The sequence below is a fragment of the Phacochoerus africanus genome, chromosome 14 (genome assembly GCF_016906955.1).
Source record: "Phacochoerus africanus isolate WHEZ1 chromosome 14, ROS_Pafr_v1, whole genome shotgun sequence".
Classification (NCBI taxonomy): domain Eukaryota; kingdom Metazoa; phylum Chordata; class Mammalia; order Artiodactyla; family Suidae; genus Phacochoerus; species Phacochoerus africanus.
The window spans coordinates 6467128-6484000 of record NC_062557.1 but is presented as its reverse complement, the minus strand read 5'-3'; the positions used below and the strand labels follow the sequence as shown (position 1 = coordinate 6484000).

Below are 16873 nucleotides of genomic sequence, written 5' to 3'. Positions count from 1 at the left end.
ACATGGATGGACCAACGGACCCCTCACATTCTGGACTGTTCTCTCCAGGAAGCACTTCTTCCAGCTTGAGGAAGTCGAGATGTAAATTATTAAAGCCGCTGCACACAACAAACAAATGGGGCCTTTTACCCCAGGAGGAAATACACGCCGAAGGGAATTTGGTTTGGAAAGTGGGGGTGGGGAATCGTAGTCAGAGGATGTCCAAAGTCAACATCAGGGACAACCCCACGTTTGTCCTGACACCGACCAAGGTCACTGTCAGAGCAAACGGTGCAGGTGCGCACGGGTCTGACCCAAGGAGCTCCTTACCACCTGCATGCTTTTACAGGTTGGGTGTTTTATGCCCTTATGTTTTTGCAAGTCCAACTAAAGCTGGCATCTCCCAAGCCACTCTGGTGACCTTGAATGCTTGACTTTGGAAAGTGGTGACCCTCCACTTTGAAACCAAGGCATTTTCCCTCCCACTCATTCATTCATTCACTCATTCATCGAGGACCCACTGGGTATCGGCCTCTGGGTGCAGGTGTATTTCCTCTCTGTGGCTAATGATTTTGTTTCAAATATAGCACCTGAACTTCCAGCGAATTCTCCCCACTACTTCCTCCAAGTACAGAAGTAGCCAGTCCAGATTTCCCTTCGTGGCTCAGCGATTAACAAATCCAACTAGGGGAGTTCCCGTCGTGGTGCAGCGGAAACAAATCCACCTAGGAACCATGAGGTGCAGGTTCGATCCCTGGCCTTGCTCAGTGGGTTAAGGATCTGGCATTGCCGTGGCTGTGGCAGTTACAGGCTGGCAGCTGTAACTCCGATTAGATCCCTAGCCCGAGAACCTCCATATGCCACGGGTGTGGCCCCAAAAAGCAAAAAAAAAAAAAAAGAAGAAGAAGAAGAAGAAGAAAGAGTAGCCAGTCCCTTCTTTCCCAGACTCTGCTTTCCTTTGAAATGTTGTCGCCTCCAAGGCCAAGGGCAAATTCTTTCCAAGGCATATATCCAGACATCCTGATTTTTTTTTTTTTCATTCTATAGACTTGCCCACCCAGGAGACTCATTGCATGAAATCCAGGTCTTCCAAGAATCAGGTGTCAAAGAGAATTAAATGTGCAAGGATTTTATTCGGGGAAACATCTGCAAGAGGAAGGGGTGGGAGCCAGGAGAGGCAGGAGAGCCCATGGACCACGACACAGGTCTGACCCCAGGCAAGGGAGGCAGAGCAGGAGGGTTGGATAGAAATGTCTGAGACCGCTGTGAAGTCTCTGGGAATTTCTGTAAAACCATGAGAGAGTCCTTGAGCCGAAGCTGGACTTTGGTGTCTCTGGGGACACTCCTGCCTCAGTGTCCCTGCCACACTCCACCTTCAGCCTCGGTACAAACACAGCAATGGGGGACGGCAGAGCACAGGCATGGGGACTCAATCAGGGACACCCCCATGATTAGAGGTGAGAGGCACCTTCGCATGGTCACCTCACCTCAGATGATTTTTTGGGGGGTCACAACCACAACATGCAGGTGTTCCTGAGCCAGAGATGATTCTGAGCCACATCAGCGACAACGCCTGATCCTTAACCCTCTGAGCCGCCAGGGAACTCCAACAATTTTTACCTTGGGGTGAGACAAGTTTTGCTTCCATTCCGTCTTCAGTGGTTTCAATAGGAAAGCCAGAGTTTGGCACGTGTGTGTGAGTATATGTCCGTGTGTTGATGTGTGGTGTGTGCACACATGTGTATGTATGTTTATTATTTATTTATTTGTTTGTTTACTTTTGTCTTTTTGTCTTTTCTAGGGCCACATCCGCAGCTTATGGAGGTTCCCAGGCTGAGGGTGGAATCGGAGCTGCAGCCATTGGCCTACACCACAGCCACAGCAACATGGGATCCAAGCCGTGTCTGTGACCTACACCACAGCTCACGGCAACACCAGATCCTTTACCCACTGAGTAAGGCCAGGGATCGAACCTGCATCCTCATGGATGCCAGTCAGGCTGATTAATTGCTGAGCCGAGACAAGAACTCCTGTGTGTGTGTTTAGAAAGAACCCACTTCCGCAGCCACAAGGCCATCTCAGCAGCCTCACTGTACCCCGCAGGCCCTCAGCCCACCTCTGTTGCTCCCTTTCAGACCATCCTGGTGGGCGACAGCGGCGTGGGGAAGACATCTCTGCTGGTTCAGTTCGACCAGGGCAAGTTTATTCCCGGCTCCTTCTCGGCCACCGTGGGCATCGGATTCACAGTAAGCACTTCAGCTCTGGGGCCCCGCTGGGCCTCTGTCACGGTCCCTGGCAGAAAACCAGCAGACACTCGCATTGGATCACTCAGGAGGTTTAATAAAAAGACTCTTCAGGGGGTTCCCATTGTGTCTCAGCAGTAACGAACCTAACTAGTATCCGTGAGGATGTGAGTTCAATCCCTGGCTTCACTCGGTGGGTTAAGAATCCAGCGTTGCCATGAGCTGTGGTGTAGGTCGCAAACGCTGCTTGGATTCCGAGTTGCTGCGGCTGTGGTGTAGGCTGGCAGCTCCAGCTCCAGTTTGACCCCTAGCCTGGGAACGTACATATGCCACAGGTATGGCCTTAAAAAGGAAAGAGAAAACAAACAAACAAAAAGGTTATTCAGGAGTTCCTGTTGTGGCTCAGCAGGCTAAGAAACCGGCTGGAATCCATGAGGATGCAGGTTCAGGCCCTGGCCTTGTTCAGTGGGTTAAGGATCCGGCCTTGCTGTGAGGTGCCAGTGCCATTGCTGTGGCTGCGGCTGCAGCTCCGATTTGACTCCTAGCCCAGGAACTTCCATATGCCACAGATGTGGCCCTAAAAAAAAAAAAAAAAAAGAATCTGACCACAGCGGCTCAGGTTGCTGTGGAGGCACAGGTTCAGTCCCTGGCCGTGGAACTTCCTCATGCCAAGGGTGCAGCCAAAAAAAAAAGTTTACGTACAGTTGAAATTTAGCATTATCCTGTGAGTCCTAGGGCCCTGGCAGGTGGCAGGTGAAGGGCTCAAGCTCAGGTCTTGCTCTCCGTCTCCCTGGACACAGCACTGAGCGGCAGCCCAGGTCAAGGGGGCAAAATCTCGGGTTTCCTCTCTTCACCGCCTGGCTGTGGGCCTCTGCCATCGGGATCCTCATTTCTTTCCACTTTTGCCAAGCCTGCCAGCTGCTGCTTGGTGACCTCGAATCCTGGGGAGGCCCCTGGGAAGGGTTCCAGCCCTCTCTTGGACTGTGGCAGGAGCAGCAGGGCCTCCTGTGGGGTCTCCAGAATCCTAGTGTCTGGAGATGTCCAAGGGCAAATGTCACTTCTGGGGCAGCACAGGTGTTTGAGAGGCCAGCCTCCGGGGACCCACAAGAGAGCCAGGCCTGCAAGGCCACATTTACGCTGGGACACAGCAGAGCCACCCTGGTGGGAAGAGACAAGGGACCCCGGAATCTTGGTCACATGCAAAAGGCAAGGGCCCATGATGGGGTGGAAAGGAGAGCCTGGCCGCCTGGCCGTGGGGTGCACCAGCGCCCAGGGCTGGGAGGGGCGGGGCCGAGTCCCGGGAGGGCGTGGTCACCGTGGCAAACCTCTCCCCTCCCCCACACTTGGACCAGGCTGCCCTGAAGCGAACTGGGATGGTGGGTGCCAGCCGTCCCCAACGCGGGCCCATGTCCTCTGCCTCTCAGCACCCAGGACACACGGCGTCCCCACAGTCACACACTTCTCACCCACTCCACACCTGTCCTTCCAGCCGTCAGAGGCAGGAGGTGGGGGTGGGGTGGGGCAGGCGGTGGAAACTCTTATTCATTCTCCACAGACACACAGGGATGGGACCTCCAAATTTAGCCACCAGTCGAGTAAGAAAACTGAGGCGACTTGAGAGAAGGGAGAAAGCACGTGGTCAACAGGCCAGGCCAGGCTCTCCCTTTCTCTGGGCCTGGGTCTTCTAGAGCCTCAGAGGCTTGCTTGGCACTGGTCAGCACCTCAGGACAAACTCGTGGGCAGCTTAGGCTGAGTAAGCCTGGGTTCTCCTGGGGCAAGTGCATGACCTGGGAGCAAAGCAGGCACATCCCCTACCCCTCAGCTGGGACACAAATGCCAGAGAACCCCCATAACTCATGGTAGAGGGCGGCGACAACAGCCTGTCATAGGAGCCACATGCAGGAAGGGAACACTCCGGGCCTGGACACAGCTGCTCACGTACATACAGAGGGGCTTGCGGCCTTCGCCTAGAAAACATCTGTCTCCTCTGCAAGCCCCCTTCCCACCCCTCCGTCCAGTGCTAGGGAGCCTCCACTCCTTTCCTTTCCAGAGAGGTGTCTTTCCAACCCCTCTGCTCAGAGCAGCCAGGTCTTTATACAATAGCCAAGGTCTCTTGTGTCGCCTGACAAAGGGGCTGGAGGATGCTGGGGTCTCCAGTGGAGGTGGTCTGAGGAGCCTGGGGAGCCGGGCTGCAGGACACTTGCTTGTCCACCTGTTGTTCACACAGAGATTTGAAATCCTGTCAATTGCTGGCGATGTGCAAAGTCCTGGGGCTGGCCCTGGCTGGGGCCAAGACTCCTGCACAAGGTAACTGAGGTAGGGGCATGGCAGGGGGAGCTCCTGCTGGCCCAGCTCTTAAGGCTGAGTAGAACCTGAGCAGCAGGAGAGGGAAGGGGTCCATGGTCTTTAAAGGAGACAGAGTTCCCTGGTGGTCTAGCAGTTAAGGATCCAGCATTGTCACTGCTGTGGTATAGCCGGGGACCACTCGGTGGTGTTCAAACACTCGTTTAGTTTGTCCTTTAGTGAGTGATGCTTCCTCCCTTTGGGGCAAAACCTGTCTCCCCGACATCCCCCAGCTCTGAACATCCCTGACCCTCTGGCTTCTGGCTTACTCGAGGCTGTCCTTGGACGGCCCACCTGACGCTGCAGTGACCCAGAGCATGTGTGACATACTCTGCATGTGACACCAGAAGGTCACAGACCCAGAAGGTCAGACAGGCAGGGCCCGGAGGGGTCGGCCCGTGCCTCTCCGCTGTGTTCGTGGGCTTCTCCCCCCAGTGCAGGAATGAGCGCCACGGTGCTCGTCTTTCTCTGCTGCTTCTGGAGCATTGGCACGGATTTCCTTTCTCCATTCCCAACCTGCCACAGGACAAAGAGGGTCTGGGTAGTGCCAACACAAACCATAGCCAGAGGCCAGAAATCAAGGTGTCAGCAGGGCCTGCTCCCACTGAAGGCTCTTAGGGGACACTGTCTTCCAGCTGCTGGTGGCTCCCAGCAATCCTGGGCTTTCCCTGGCTTTCCGTCCATCTCTGCCTCTGTCGCCACATGGCACCTTCTCCCTCCACGTGTGTCCTCGTCCTATGAGGACATCAGTCATATGGATTAGGGGCCTACCCTCCTCCCCTGTGACCTCACCTTAACTAATCACATCTGCAATGACCCTACTTCCCCCTAGGGTCACCTTCTGAGGGGCCAAAGGTTAGGACTTCAGCATCCCTCTGGGGAGGGGGGGACCACAACACAACCCATATCAGCATGGTTGGCGGTGGAAGGCCAGGGAGGACCACGCCACGTCCCCTCTCTCATTCCTCCTCTGCCATCACCCTCTCCCCTGCAGGGTTCCCATGAGCCCTCAGGAGCCGGGAGTCCAGGACATTGAATGGAGTGGGGTGTTAATTGCAGTAAAAGCCTCGAGCCCCCCAGAGCAGGAAGAACACCAGTCTGCTGGGTTCTGCGCAGCCGTTCCTGCCCAGCATGTGGCTCTCTGTTTGCCTCCTCCCCTCTATACAGATGAGGTTATAACACTCCCACTTCCAGAAAACAGCCCCAGCTGATGCCAAAAGCCACCAGGCTGGAGGCGGGTGTGCACACGGTCCCCACGAGGTCTGCAGTCGCCCATCAGCCTTGCCTGCCCCTTGCCCCTCACCCCCAACACCTAGATAAAGAGGTGCAGGGCCGGCCCCTTTACGCACCCCTGGCTCAGCCCCTTTGCAATGCACCCACCTTGTTCCCTGGGAACCTGGCTGCACTTGGATAGAATATTAGGACGGGGTAATTGGATGGTCGGCCCAGGCCAGGGCCGTTGAACTCTGCTGTGGACAACCCAGGACACACCCTCACCCTCACCCAGGCTGGATGTCCTGGTGACTCTGCCCAAAATGATTCACAACTTCACGAATTCATTTGGTACCAAACGTTGAAGGCTTCCACAGTGCCAGGGGCAGGGCCACACGTGGATAAGGCCAGCCCTGCCTTCATGAGAGCCTGGATTGGGAGGTGTGGTGGAAGCCGGCCTGGAAGGGCTCTCCCAGAGTGGGATAATCTGGGCGCAGCCCTACAGGTCCAGGGAAAGTTGGTCAAAGTCCAAGCACCGGCCAGGAGCCCCTGAAGTACGAATGCGCTGCAAGGTGACTATCAATCGGTCGGTAAACAAAATGACATTCAGATGATCTTGAGCTGGGGTGCACGTAGCAAAAGCGAAACTGCCTGCGCTCCGCGCTCAGAGCGCACGCCTCCTCTCCATCGCTGCGCGGGGCTGCCCAGAGGGGTCCCCAGCCTCCCTGGCCCCGGCTTTCGCGGCCACCTGTTGACCGCCGGCGGGATGGAGCTCGGGCGCCGCCGCCCGGCCGCGCTGCGCATTAACAATGGGGAACCCGGGCACCGGTCCGCAGGTCCCAGCGGCGCCTGACCTTTCCCAGCAGGCGGGGTCTCCAGGGACCTCTCCTCGTGGGAACCTGACCCCGGCAGCTGGCGAGTCTGGGGGACGAGTTCTAGGCCTGGATTTAGCCCATGTCCTCAGGCCACTGTGGCTCAGGCCTGCCCCCTCGGGAGCTGAACCTGCGGTCCTGAGCCCCCCACCCCCACCCCGCGGGACCGCCAGCTTCCCGCCGCGTTGTTCAGGTGGCAGAGCGAAGGGAGGAGCCTGTCGGGGTCCCGGCCGGGGTGGCGGAGGGGAGAGGAGTGGGTGGAGCCTAAGGCGGGGCGGTTCCTGCGCCGTCCCTCGCCCGCTGCCAGCCCCAGCTCACCTCTCGTCCAGGGACATGACGGGCACGCCTGGCGCCGCGGCCACCCGGGATGGCGAGGCCCCCGAGCGCTCCCCACCCTGCAGTCCGAGCTACGATCTCACGGGCAAGGTGGGTGGGCACTGTGCCCAGCGCTGGGGACTCCTGTGCCGGCCCTGGGGGTCACCCCTCCCCCGCTTCCTTTGCCCCCAGTCCCCGGACCTCCCCGCCCAAGCCTCTTACTGGCTGCGTCTGCCTTGGACTCATCTCTTCCCCGCCCCACCCCCCGCCCCCAGAGCAACGGGGTCTCCCAGAGTGAGGAAGGAGAGTCCAGACACAGCCCTGGGCCCATGCCAGGGATCTGGGCTGGCTCCGTGGGAGAGGGGAGCGGAAGGTCGGAAGGTCTACCCAGCGGACCCCAGCCCCATCTTCTTCTGCTACAATCCGGCCAGTATGAGCCCTCGGGAACCCCATGCTTCTCAGCAGAGGTTAAGCTCACAACTCTCCTGGGCGCAGGCACCCAAAGTGCTGGGAAATAGGGCTGCCTGGAGCTGAGAGAGGACGCCCCCTGGCGGCGGGGGAACTTGCGTTTAATGCCCTGCTCCCCGCTGAGCTCTCAGCTGAGCCTTGGTATCAGTTTCAGGGCTTTAGGGTTGAAGATCATTAGGACCCCAGCTGCCCCCAGGTGCTACCCCTTCCTGTCCCACCCCTGCAGTCACTGCCCGCAGCCTCTTCCAGGAGGCTGTTGTAGCCAGAGGGCAGACCCACCTGGGGGTTTGAGAACCTGAGAAAGATCTGCGGGGTGAGGCAGAAGCCCCCCACACGGGGGAGTTCAGGTCAGCTCTCTGGAGCTGGTTCCCTTTGCAGGTGGCCCTGTACCGAAGCAGGTGGGGGTGGCGGTGGCCACTGGTCTATCTGCCCTTCCCCTGCACCCTTGGAGCAGGCAGGCACCAGGGACTCTGGAAGAGGCGATGACAGAGCTGGGAGCCTCCACTCTTCCTCTGTAGGGTCGGGGACAGATGAGTGAGGGGCCACCTGTCTCATGCCACATGGCCTTGAAGGAGACCTGCCTCTTTCGGCACCTTGGTTTCCTCCCTCCTCTCTCTCTAGGAGCCTGGGCCCTCCACCCCCCCTTGTTTCAGGGGAAGCAACTCTGCAAGTCACCCGCCCAGAGCTGCCGTTGAGATAGGCGTCCTGTGTGGGCTCCAGGCAGGAAACGGGCCCCCAGCTTGTTCAGGGGAAGGGGAGCTGCTGAGGGCCAGCCGGGGCCACTGGGGACTGCCTGACTTTCTTGCCTGCAAGCCAGCTGAGTGTTTGCCTAGGTGGTGGCAATCCTGGGCAGCTGTTTGTATTTGGTGGGATTGCCTGGCTGGGTGGGTGTCTGGCATCGTTTGCTCAAGGCAGCTCTGATCTGCACAGTACACAGGCGCTCACCCTCCTTCCCTCCCCATGGGGCACTGGGACCCAGGAGCCAGGGAGCAGCACAGGCTCCAGAGGACTCCCCAGCCCTCCATCTCTCCCCTGGGCCAAGTGGCATCTGTGGAGAGCTGGCCCCTGACCCCCACCAGCCCTCGTGCCCCAGACCTGCCCAGGAGATTGAGTCCTGGCAGGAACCTGGGGGGAGCTCCTTGGGTTGGACTAGAGGGGATGGGGCCACCAGCAGGCAGCACCCGCCCCTGGGCCGCTCTTCTGGAGTCTTGGGTGATTCATGCCAACATTTTTGACCCTGGCCATTAATAGACTCTAAAAAGGCCACAAAGAAATTATCACTCCCTTGCAGCCACTGCGGAAACCGCCACAGCAGAGTTAAGGAATATCTTCCCAAAGCCCCCCAGTAACCCAAGGCCAAGCCAGGGCCCTTTCCCTGAGTGCCCCACCTCTCACCCCATGCCCACAGCAGGAAAGCCTTTGGGCTCCACTGTCAAGGCCAGAGTCTCAAAAATAACCCAAACCTAGTCCCTGCTCAACCCATTAAGTATCTAATTGGCCAGCTGGGGAAATTGCAGCATTAGGTCTGGCTCTCTCTTCTCCCAGACTGAGGAGCGAAGCCATTGGACCGAAGGCTCCCCTCCCTGTCCCCTACCCCCAGCCCCCAGAGAAGATGAGCAGAGACTGGCCAGACAGAAATTGGATGGACACGCCCCACCCCACCCCCCACTCCCTCCTGCTCTCCCACCTGCAGTGACTCAGGGAAGCCAATTTTCAGCCATTTGTCCCACTTGGGAGGTTTCTGCTGAAAGAACTTGGGGCCAAATGTCTCTCCATGTCAGTATAAATTTCAACCTTCCCTGATTCATGCAACCCTTTCATAAACATAAAATGTCATTAGGAATTTCCAAATAAATGTGGCCAAAAATAAAACATCCCAACAGCAGTAACTTTAGAACATGCCTTTGCAAATGGCAGAGCCCTAGAGCTCCTGTTGTGGCTCAGCAGGTTAAGAACCCAACAGAGTGTCCGTGAGGATGTGGGTTCGATCCCTGGCCTCTCTCAGTGGGTTAAGGATCCAGCATTGCTGCCAGCTGCTGCTTAGGTCGCAGTTGTGGCTCAGGTCCTCAGATCTGGCATTGCCATGGCTGGCGTGGGCTGGCAGCTGCAGCTCTGATTGAACCCTTAGCCTGGGAACTTCCATATGCCGCAGGCATGGCTGTAAAAAGAAAAAAAAAAAAGTCAGCACTCTGCCCCCATCAGATATATTCCCTTGGGTGGGAAGCCCTGTCCAAGATGTTAACACCTCCCTCTCTGGGCACCATAGCCCCGCCCACATGGGAACGCACGCGTGGGCACCCATGAGGGAGGGAAACCTGGCATGGCGTGGCAGGGGGCAAAGGGGGCCAGCATCTAGAACACTCGAATGTGGTTGTTTTCTGGGGCCACCACGCACACTGGGGGACCCGTTAGTGCTGAAGTCTCAACTCAGGCTTCCAGGAAAGCTGGATGTGGACAGCAGGTTCTGGGGGAGAGCCTGAGAGGCACTGGAATCAATGAATGTGAAGGCAGCAGCAGGCTTTCCAGCAGCAGGTGCATCCTTCCCTCGGCCCCGCTTTCCAAGGCCTCTCTGCCCAGAAGCCCAGCAACTCGCCCAGCTCCCCATTAACTGCCTCTGCCCCCATCTCCTAGGTGATGCTTCTGGGAGACTCGGGCGTCGGCAAAACCTGTTTCCTGATCCAATTCAAAGACGGGGCCTTCCTGTCCGGGACCTTCATAGCCACGGTCGGCATAGACTTCAGGGTGAGGTGGCTCCTCCTCCCAGCAGCGAGGGCGCTACCCTCTCCTCACCTGCCCTGGCTCCTCAGCACCTCAGTGGCTCCTCTGGAGGGCACCGCAGTGCTTCTCTAGGGACCCAAGAGGTGACCAGCTTAGAGGACTCTGGGCTTGGGATGGGGCATGTTCTTTGCCCCCCTAGAGAATGAGAAATGAGAGACAGACTCTTAAAATCTCACCACCACCACCACCCGCATTCCCACTGTGGCTCAGGGGGTTACAAACCTGACTAATATCCACAAGTTGTGGTGTAGGTCACAGACTCAGCTCGGATCTGTGGCTGTGGCGTGGGCTGGTAGCTGCAGGTCTGATTTGACCCCTAGCCTGGGAACTTCCTTATGCAGCGGTTGTGGCCCTAAAAAAAAAAAAAATCCTGCCCCCGAGCAGGGCAGACACATCCCACGGTGCAAGCTGAGCTTCCTGGCCTGCATCCCCCTTGTCCATTGCCCTCTGGCAAGACCTCCAAGGTCAAGGAGTCTTTCTGGAGCCCTCAGCAAGTACAGCACTGCACTTGGTTAAGAATTGGGCTGGCCCCGTGGGGAGGAGCAGCTGATCAGGCTTCCTCTCTCTCACTTTGATGAACCCATCTTTACAAATCAGCAAGGCAACACCAGCTGCGGCTGCCTGCTGAGGGCTCCCAGCCCTGCACACCCACAGGGGCTGGGAGAGTAAGGGTCTAACCCCAGAAGGGGAGCAGTCAGAGGCCGGGTGCCCCCTCCCAGTGGGAGGGGAACTGAGAGCAGCCGAAGGAAAGATGACCTTACAGATCCAGGCTCTGAAGTCCCTGAAATGATGGTGGGCGCCCCATCCTTAAGAGGGCGGTGGAGTTCTCATCGTGGCACAGTGGAAATGAATCTGACTCGGAACCACGAGGTTGCGGGTTCGATCCCTGGCCTCACTCAGTGGCTGAAGGATCTGGCGTTGCCATGAGCTGTGGTGTAGTTCGCAGATGTGGCTCGGATCTGGCGTTGCTGTGGTTGTGGCATAGGCTGGCAGGCAGCTGTAGCTCCGATTCAACCCCTAGCCTGGGAACCTCCATGTGCCGTGTGGTGTGACCCTAAAAAGCCAAAAAGGGGGGCGGGGCGGTTACAGCGATGAGGCTGAACTGGGAATGGACAGACAGGACTGGGGGAAGGGGCAGGACCCCAGTGCTCGGCCTGTGCCCTTTGCTGAGCCCCAGAGGGAGCCAGGCAGGTTCTCAGGCTCCCCCTGCCTTGGTGGGTTGTGCGAAGGGCAGATGAGGTCCCCATCAGGGCAGTGGGGGAGCCCTGATTGGGCAATCTGGCGGGAGAGGTCTCTCTGAGGCTCCCTCTCTAACCGTGGGGAGCAACCAGACAGGATGTTTGCTCTTCTGAAGGGTGCCAGCAGAGCGCAGGGACCCGGCCTCCCCCGCCCTCCACACCCACCTCTCCCTCCTCCCGTCTGTCTCTCTTTCAGAACAAGGTGGTGACCGTGGATGGAGTGAGGGTGAAGCTGCAGGTGAGGTTTGGTTGGGGGTGGGGGTGAGAGGATGGGGGGGCCTGCTATTCACCCCACTGCAGGAGGCCTGCGGCCCTGCCCTCAGCCTGGGGTAATTTCCTGTGGGGCCCAGGAGAGGAAATGGCTTTTGTTTGTTTGATGTCTGCAGAAAAAGCCGTTCCCAGGCACCCGCTCCTCTGTCCCGGGCAGCTCAAAGCGCCTCGGGTCAAGCTTAGGCTTCTCCACATCCTCCCCAGGTTCCTCCGGGGGCCTCCTCTGCTCTAGGAGGCTGGACACCCCGAGCCCCTGGGCTGGGGAAGAGGCAACAGCACTGAATGAGCTGGAGCGCTCGTTAACCACAACCATCCGGGAGCTCTTCAGATGCTCAGAAGCCTGTGAGAACCTAAAGAAGGAAACATCTCACCTCCCCACCCAGCTCTTGTGTGCGGCATGGGTTTCCTTTGCCCAGCACCGTCCCTGCCCCCGCCCCCTCCTGACCTGACTGTCTGTCCCTTCCTTCCTAGATCTGGGACACCGCAGGGCAGGAGCGCTTCCGCAGTGTCACCCACGCTTATTACCGAGATGCCCAGGGTAAGTCCTCCTGCAGCGGGTGCACCTGCCCCCCCAGCCATCCTTCTGCCCCAGGTCCCCCGTGTGACCTCTCTCTCCCCCTCCAGCCTTGCTCCTGCTGTATGACATCACCAACAAATCTTCCTTCGACAACATCCGGGTAGGTCCCCGCTACCCATCACTCCTAAGCAGGCGGGGAGGTGGGGGTGGCGGTGGGGGCGCTGTGCCAGCCGAGGCTGCTTCCTGCTTCCCGGGTGGGGCATGGAATACCGCTGCCTTGCCGCCGTTAAAAACACCCGAGCCGTGACTCACACATAATAAACTACCCCTGGGTAGTTGATTGGCATGTGGGCACGAAGACCAGGCAGGCTGTTGTGTGCCCATGCCACTTGCTTTATCCCTGACTGTGATTCATGAGTCCATTTCATGACAAGACGTTCAGAAAGTCCCCAGCTCCACCCTGGACAGTTGCCCAAAGAGACCAAGGGGAGAGCCCAAGCAGAAAAGTGTACCCATCCATGCAGCCCAAGTTTCCAGAAAGTGACTCAGGCAGGCAAAACGAGTGGCTCTGCCCTCACAAGCCAACTATGAAATAGTCGAGACAGTAATTCAACAGATACAAGCACAGACTATGCACAGCTCAGGAAAGATTTTCTCAAAGGATTGACCAGCAAACTAGGGGAAGAAGGCATACAAAACAGCTTATAAACTAGGTGGAAATCCATGGCACTCTTACTGCCACCTGCAACCCCAGGCTCCTGGCAGACATCACTAATCAATCCCAGGATTCTGGATCACTGAGCGAGCCCTTCTGTGGCCTTACCCTCCCCAGGAGGGCAGCCTGGGAGACTGCTCCCAACTACCAACTGATTCGGGAGATGGCCTCTGCCACCTCTATCTTCCGTAGACCTGGGAGTTGCATGGCAAGGGGTTAAGGGCTACTCAGGACTGGAGAGGCCAGAACAAAGATGCAGATGAGAGCACGCACAGGGCATCATGTTCAAGGGCAGCGAGTAGCCCGGGATGATCCACGGGGCAGCGGAAGGAAGGGTGAGAGGGAAGAGCAGAGCGGACGCTGCTCGGCCTGGGCCAGGCTCAGCGTGCCCTCTCCCACAGGCCTGGCTCACTGAGATTCACGAGTACGCCCAGAGGGACGTGGTGATCATGCTTCTAGGCAACAAGGTGAGTGGCTCTGGGCCACGTCGGCCCACCCTTCTCCCACTGCCACTGCATTAGCGCCACCCAGCTCCACAGCCGCAGAGTATTAGCTGGACATCCTTCCACCAAAGGATGCTTTCCACCCTCCAGTTCAGGAGTCAGACCTATCTGGAGGCTTCAGCCCTTCTCATCTGCCCTCTGAAAGCTTTGGCAATGGCCCCCTGCAGGGAAAGGTCCAGCCGCTTCCCGAGAGATCCAGGAATGGCCAGCTGCTCAGCCCCTATTAGATCACAGGGACTAGGTCCACGGAGGAAGAGCTAAAACTGGAAAGGGTTAACCTCAACTACTGTCACCCCTTTGAGGCTGGTCACTACCCCCTTGCCAGGCAGAGTTACCCACCTCCCTGAATCGGGGAGAGACCCCCCTCTGCTGGGAGCTGGGTAAGAGCCCAAAGACAACAGAAGCCCTGGCCCCAGGCCCAGCGCCTCACCCACAGTCCCACAAGCCACCAGCAGAGGGCAGGCAGTGCCCGCTGCCCGGGGCCGAAAGATGGGCTGGAGGAGCAGGAGAGGTGCCAGCGGGGGTCAAGGCTTCCTTCCCCGGCGTGACCCACTTGGGCTTAACAGGCGGATGTGAGCAGTGAGAGGGTGATCCGTTCAGAGGACGGAGAGATGCTGGCCAGAGTAAGTGACTGCCTGTCGCAGGGCGGGGGCGGGGGGGGGGGGCAGCGGGAGGCGGGCCGTTGCCGACACTCTCTCCCTGGCAGGAGTACGGAGTTCCCTTCATGGAGACCAGCGCCAAGACCGGCATGAACGTGGAGTTAGCCTTTCTGGCCATTGCCAAGTGAGCGCCGAGCCAGGAAGGGATCGTTCAGGGGAGGGTGGCGCCATCGGGGAATCCAGTTTGGCCTGGCCCCTGGCCCAGTCCTCGGGTCCAACTCCAGTCTGCATTCGGAGGCCCCCTTGCCCGGGGCCATGGGAGTGGGAGAACACGCAGCTCGGCACTCCCCGCCCAGCCCGTTTCTTCCTTCTCTTCAAGGGAGTTGAAGTACAGAGCCGGGCGGCAGGCCGAGGAACCCAGCTTCCAGATCCGAGACTACGTGGAGTCCCAGAAGAAGCGGCCTGGCTGCTGCTCCTTCTTGTGACTCCCCAGGGCCTGGGAGGCAGCCCCAGAGGCTCACCAGGACGCAGCCTGCTCCCTCAGACCTGGTTTCTTCAGAGCGGCTGAGCCAATGGGGAGAGAGCTGGGGGACCCAGTGCACAGCCCCTCGGTCCTCCCGCCCCTACCCCAGTGCCCGTAGCTTCTCTGCGTCCCCAGGGAGGGTAAAGTATTTATATGTCATTTTAATGATACCGAATGATATCAAAAGGGCACCAGAAAACTGAAAAAGGGACCCGGTGGCCCTTTTGCCTTCTACTCCTAGGACTTGGGGGCCCAGGCCACCCTCCTAGCCATGGGGAGGGTGGTATTGCTCCAGCTCAGCACCAGGGGGCAGTGATGCACTTCTGGGGCATGAGGGCAGCTAGTGACCCCGTTCCCAACCTTCAGCTGGCAAGAGGCTGAGCAGACCCAAGCCTTCATTTCCTCCAACTCCCCAGAGAACAATCTTCCCCAGTAAGACAGGGCCTTTGTCCTGGGAGTGAGATCAAAGCCTGGGGGGCAGATAAGAGATGTGTAGATTGGGCCCCGGCTCCCTGGGAGAGGGAAGAATGGAGGAGCAGAGATTAGGTCTGTCTGTTTGGCTACCTCTGGCCTTCCTCGCCCCTCCCCCCACTCTGGGAGGTGTACCCCTTCTCCTCCAGCCCACAAGCAGCTATAGTGCTTCTATTGGATAAGAGCCAGATTGAGAGAAAGCCCTGGCTCCCAGAGCAGGTGGCAGGCAGACGTGAGCAAACTTCACCCCCTGTGTATCCCCCAAGTGCCGCCTCCTCCTTGACCACCCACACCCTCTTCTTCCCAGACAGCCATCAGGGCCCTAACTGCTTTGTCTCCCTTTCTACTGAGCCAGGTTAGTGAGTAAGAGGTCATCCCTCATCCGTTCCTGGGGTATGCGAAACAAGGTCATGTCAGGTGGCTAAGACTCGGGTGGGGAGAGGGGCGGCAAGGAGTTTTTGTGGGGCCAAGGTCACATGTCTCCCAAAGCCCTGACCCCAGCAAGGGGAAGAGGGCAGGAGACACGCAGATTATGACCTAGAGGCACCTTTGCTTGAGCTCTTGACGCCAGGGGCAGGGGAGCGGGGTGAGAAAGGTATGCACTGCACATTTCTCAGGCTACTGCGTTTGCTTTCAAGGCAGAAATCTTGCTCTCTGAGCAGAGTCAGCAGCTCTGACGGGCCTGACTGGGCCGATAAGGAAGCTCTCCGAGGCCTCTCCCAGGCAGAGCAGGGAGGACCCTGACCTTGCGGGGATCTTCTGGGGCACAGGGCAGGTCGCAGACAATCCAATCACATAGGCTGCTCCGGGCCTTTAGCATTTGTGTATTCCAGAATTAAACTACAGTATTTTGGAAAGTACACCCTGTCCACTGCTTTTCTGAGGTGCACATAATATGTGTGGGGGGGGCGCGGAGATCATGCTGAAAGCATTGTTGTTGCTTATCACTGACTGCCAAAATCATTTGATCCTCATCCTTCAATGTCCCCAGCTGGTCACCTCACCCTTAACAGACCCAGCCTCTCATCTGAAAGAAAGAATTGAAAGGTCTCCCTTTCAGTCCTCATCATTTTTCTTTCTCGGACGAAAAAAGCCAAGACTCCTTTTCCTGTGGACTGCACCCCGAAATTGGTTACCTGTGTTCTGCCTCTCCCCGCCCCCACCTCCCTAGGCAAAGGCTGACGCCAATGCCCACACCATTGCCCTAGGTGTCCTGTTTTCGACAGGCAGCTCTCTGCTCTCTGCTCTCTGCTGAGCCCTCACATTGTCCCCGCGAGGATCCAGCAGGTCCTGGGACAGCGCACAGTGACCCTGCAAACGGGAAAATACCATTATTCAAACCACTCTGTCGGGTCCGAGGTGGACCTAGGTCTTATTCGTGGGGTCTCCGGACGGGAGCGGGTGTTCCTGGCAACAGTTGCCCCTACTCCCACCTCCAACTGCAGCTGCACATTTTAGCTAAAGTCTGTCCAAACGTTAGTCTCCTTTACCCACGGGGTGGCTCTGCTCAACCCCCGACACAGGTGGGAGGAAATCAGCAGATCCTGCAGGCCGCTCTGCCCAGTACCAGGAACTCGCTCCCGCCTCCTTGTGCCCCCGCCTCCCCGCTCGCGCCTCAACTCCAGCCACTTGGTAACAAACACTTCCACTTCCTGAGCTCTCTTTCTTCTCCCGCCGCGGGGCGTCTCACAGAGCGCAGAGTCCCGCCCCTGCGCACTCCCATTGGCCGGTGTTGTTCACCCGGCCAGAACAGCCCCAGTTCGTGGTCTCTGATTGGCCCTCGGTGGTCCACACCCTCTGCGCGGCCCCGCCCCCGAAATAAGGGGC

At 58.2% G+C, this 16873-nt stretch overlaps 1 protein-coding gene across 6 annotated transcripts in view; it reads left to right on the top strand.

The window, feature by feature from the left end:
• Positions 1–15906, top strand: part of RAB37 (RAB37, member RAS oncogene family) — a 50075-nt gene extending 34169 nt beyond the window's left edge. Inside the window, exons 1-9 of one of the 6 annotated variants that reach the window (XM_047758621.1) lie at positions 6924–7075; positions 10064–10174; positions 11645–11686; positions 12190–12256; positions 12343–12395; positions 13352–13417; positions 14020–14076; positions 14160–14236; positions 14432–15906. In XM_047758621.1, coding sequence (XP_047614577.1) covers positions 6983–7075; positions 10064–10174; positions 11645–11686; positions 12190–12256; positions 12343–12395; positions 13352–13417; positions 14020–14076; positions 14160–14236; positions 14432–14537 — 672 coding nt within the window. In that variant the 5' untranslated portion in view covers positions 6924–6982 and the 3' untranslated portion in view covers positions 14538–15906. Of the gene's footprint in view, positions 1–2114; positions 2226–6923; positions 7076–7126; positions 7432–10063; positions 10175–11644; positions 11687–12189; positions 12257–12342; positions 12396–13351; positions 13418–14019; positions 14077–14159; positions 14237–14431 lie in introns of those variants that run through there. The other 5 variants (XM_047758619.1, XM_047758623.1, XM_047758625.1 and 2 more) reach the window with 5 other exon arrangements.
• Positions 15907–16873: the final 967 nt, after the last annotated feature.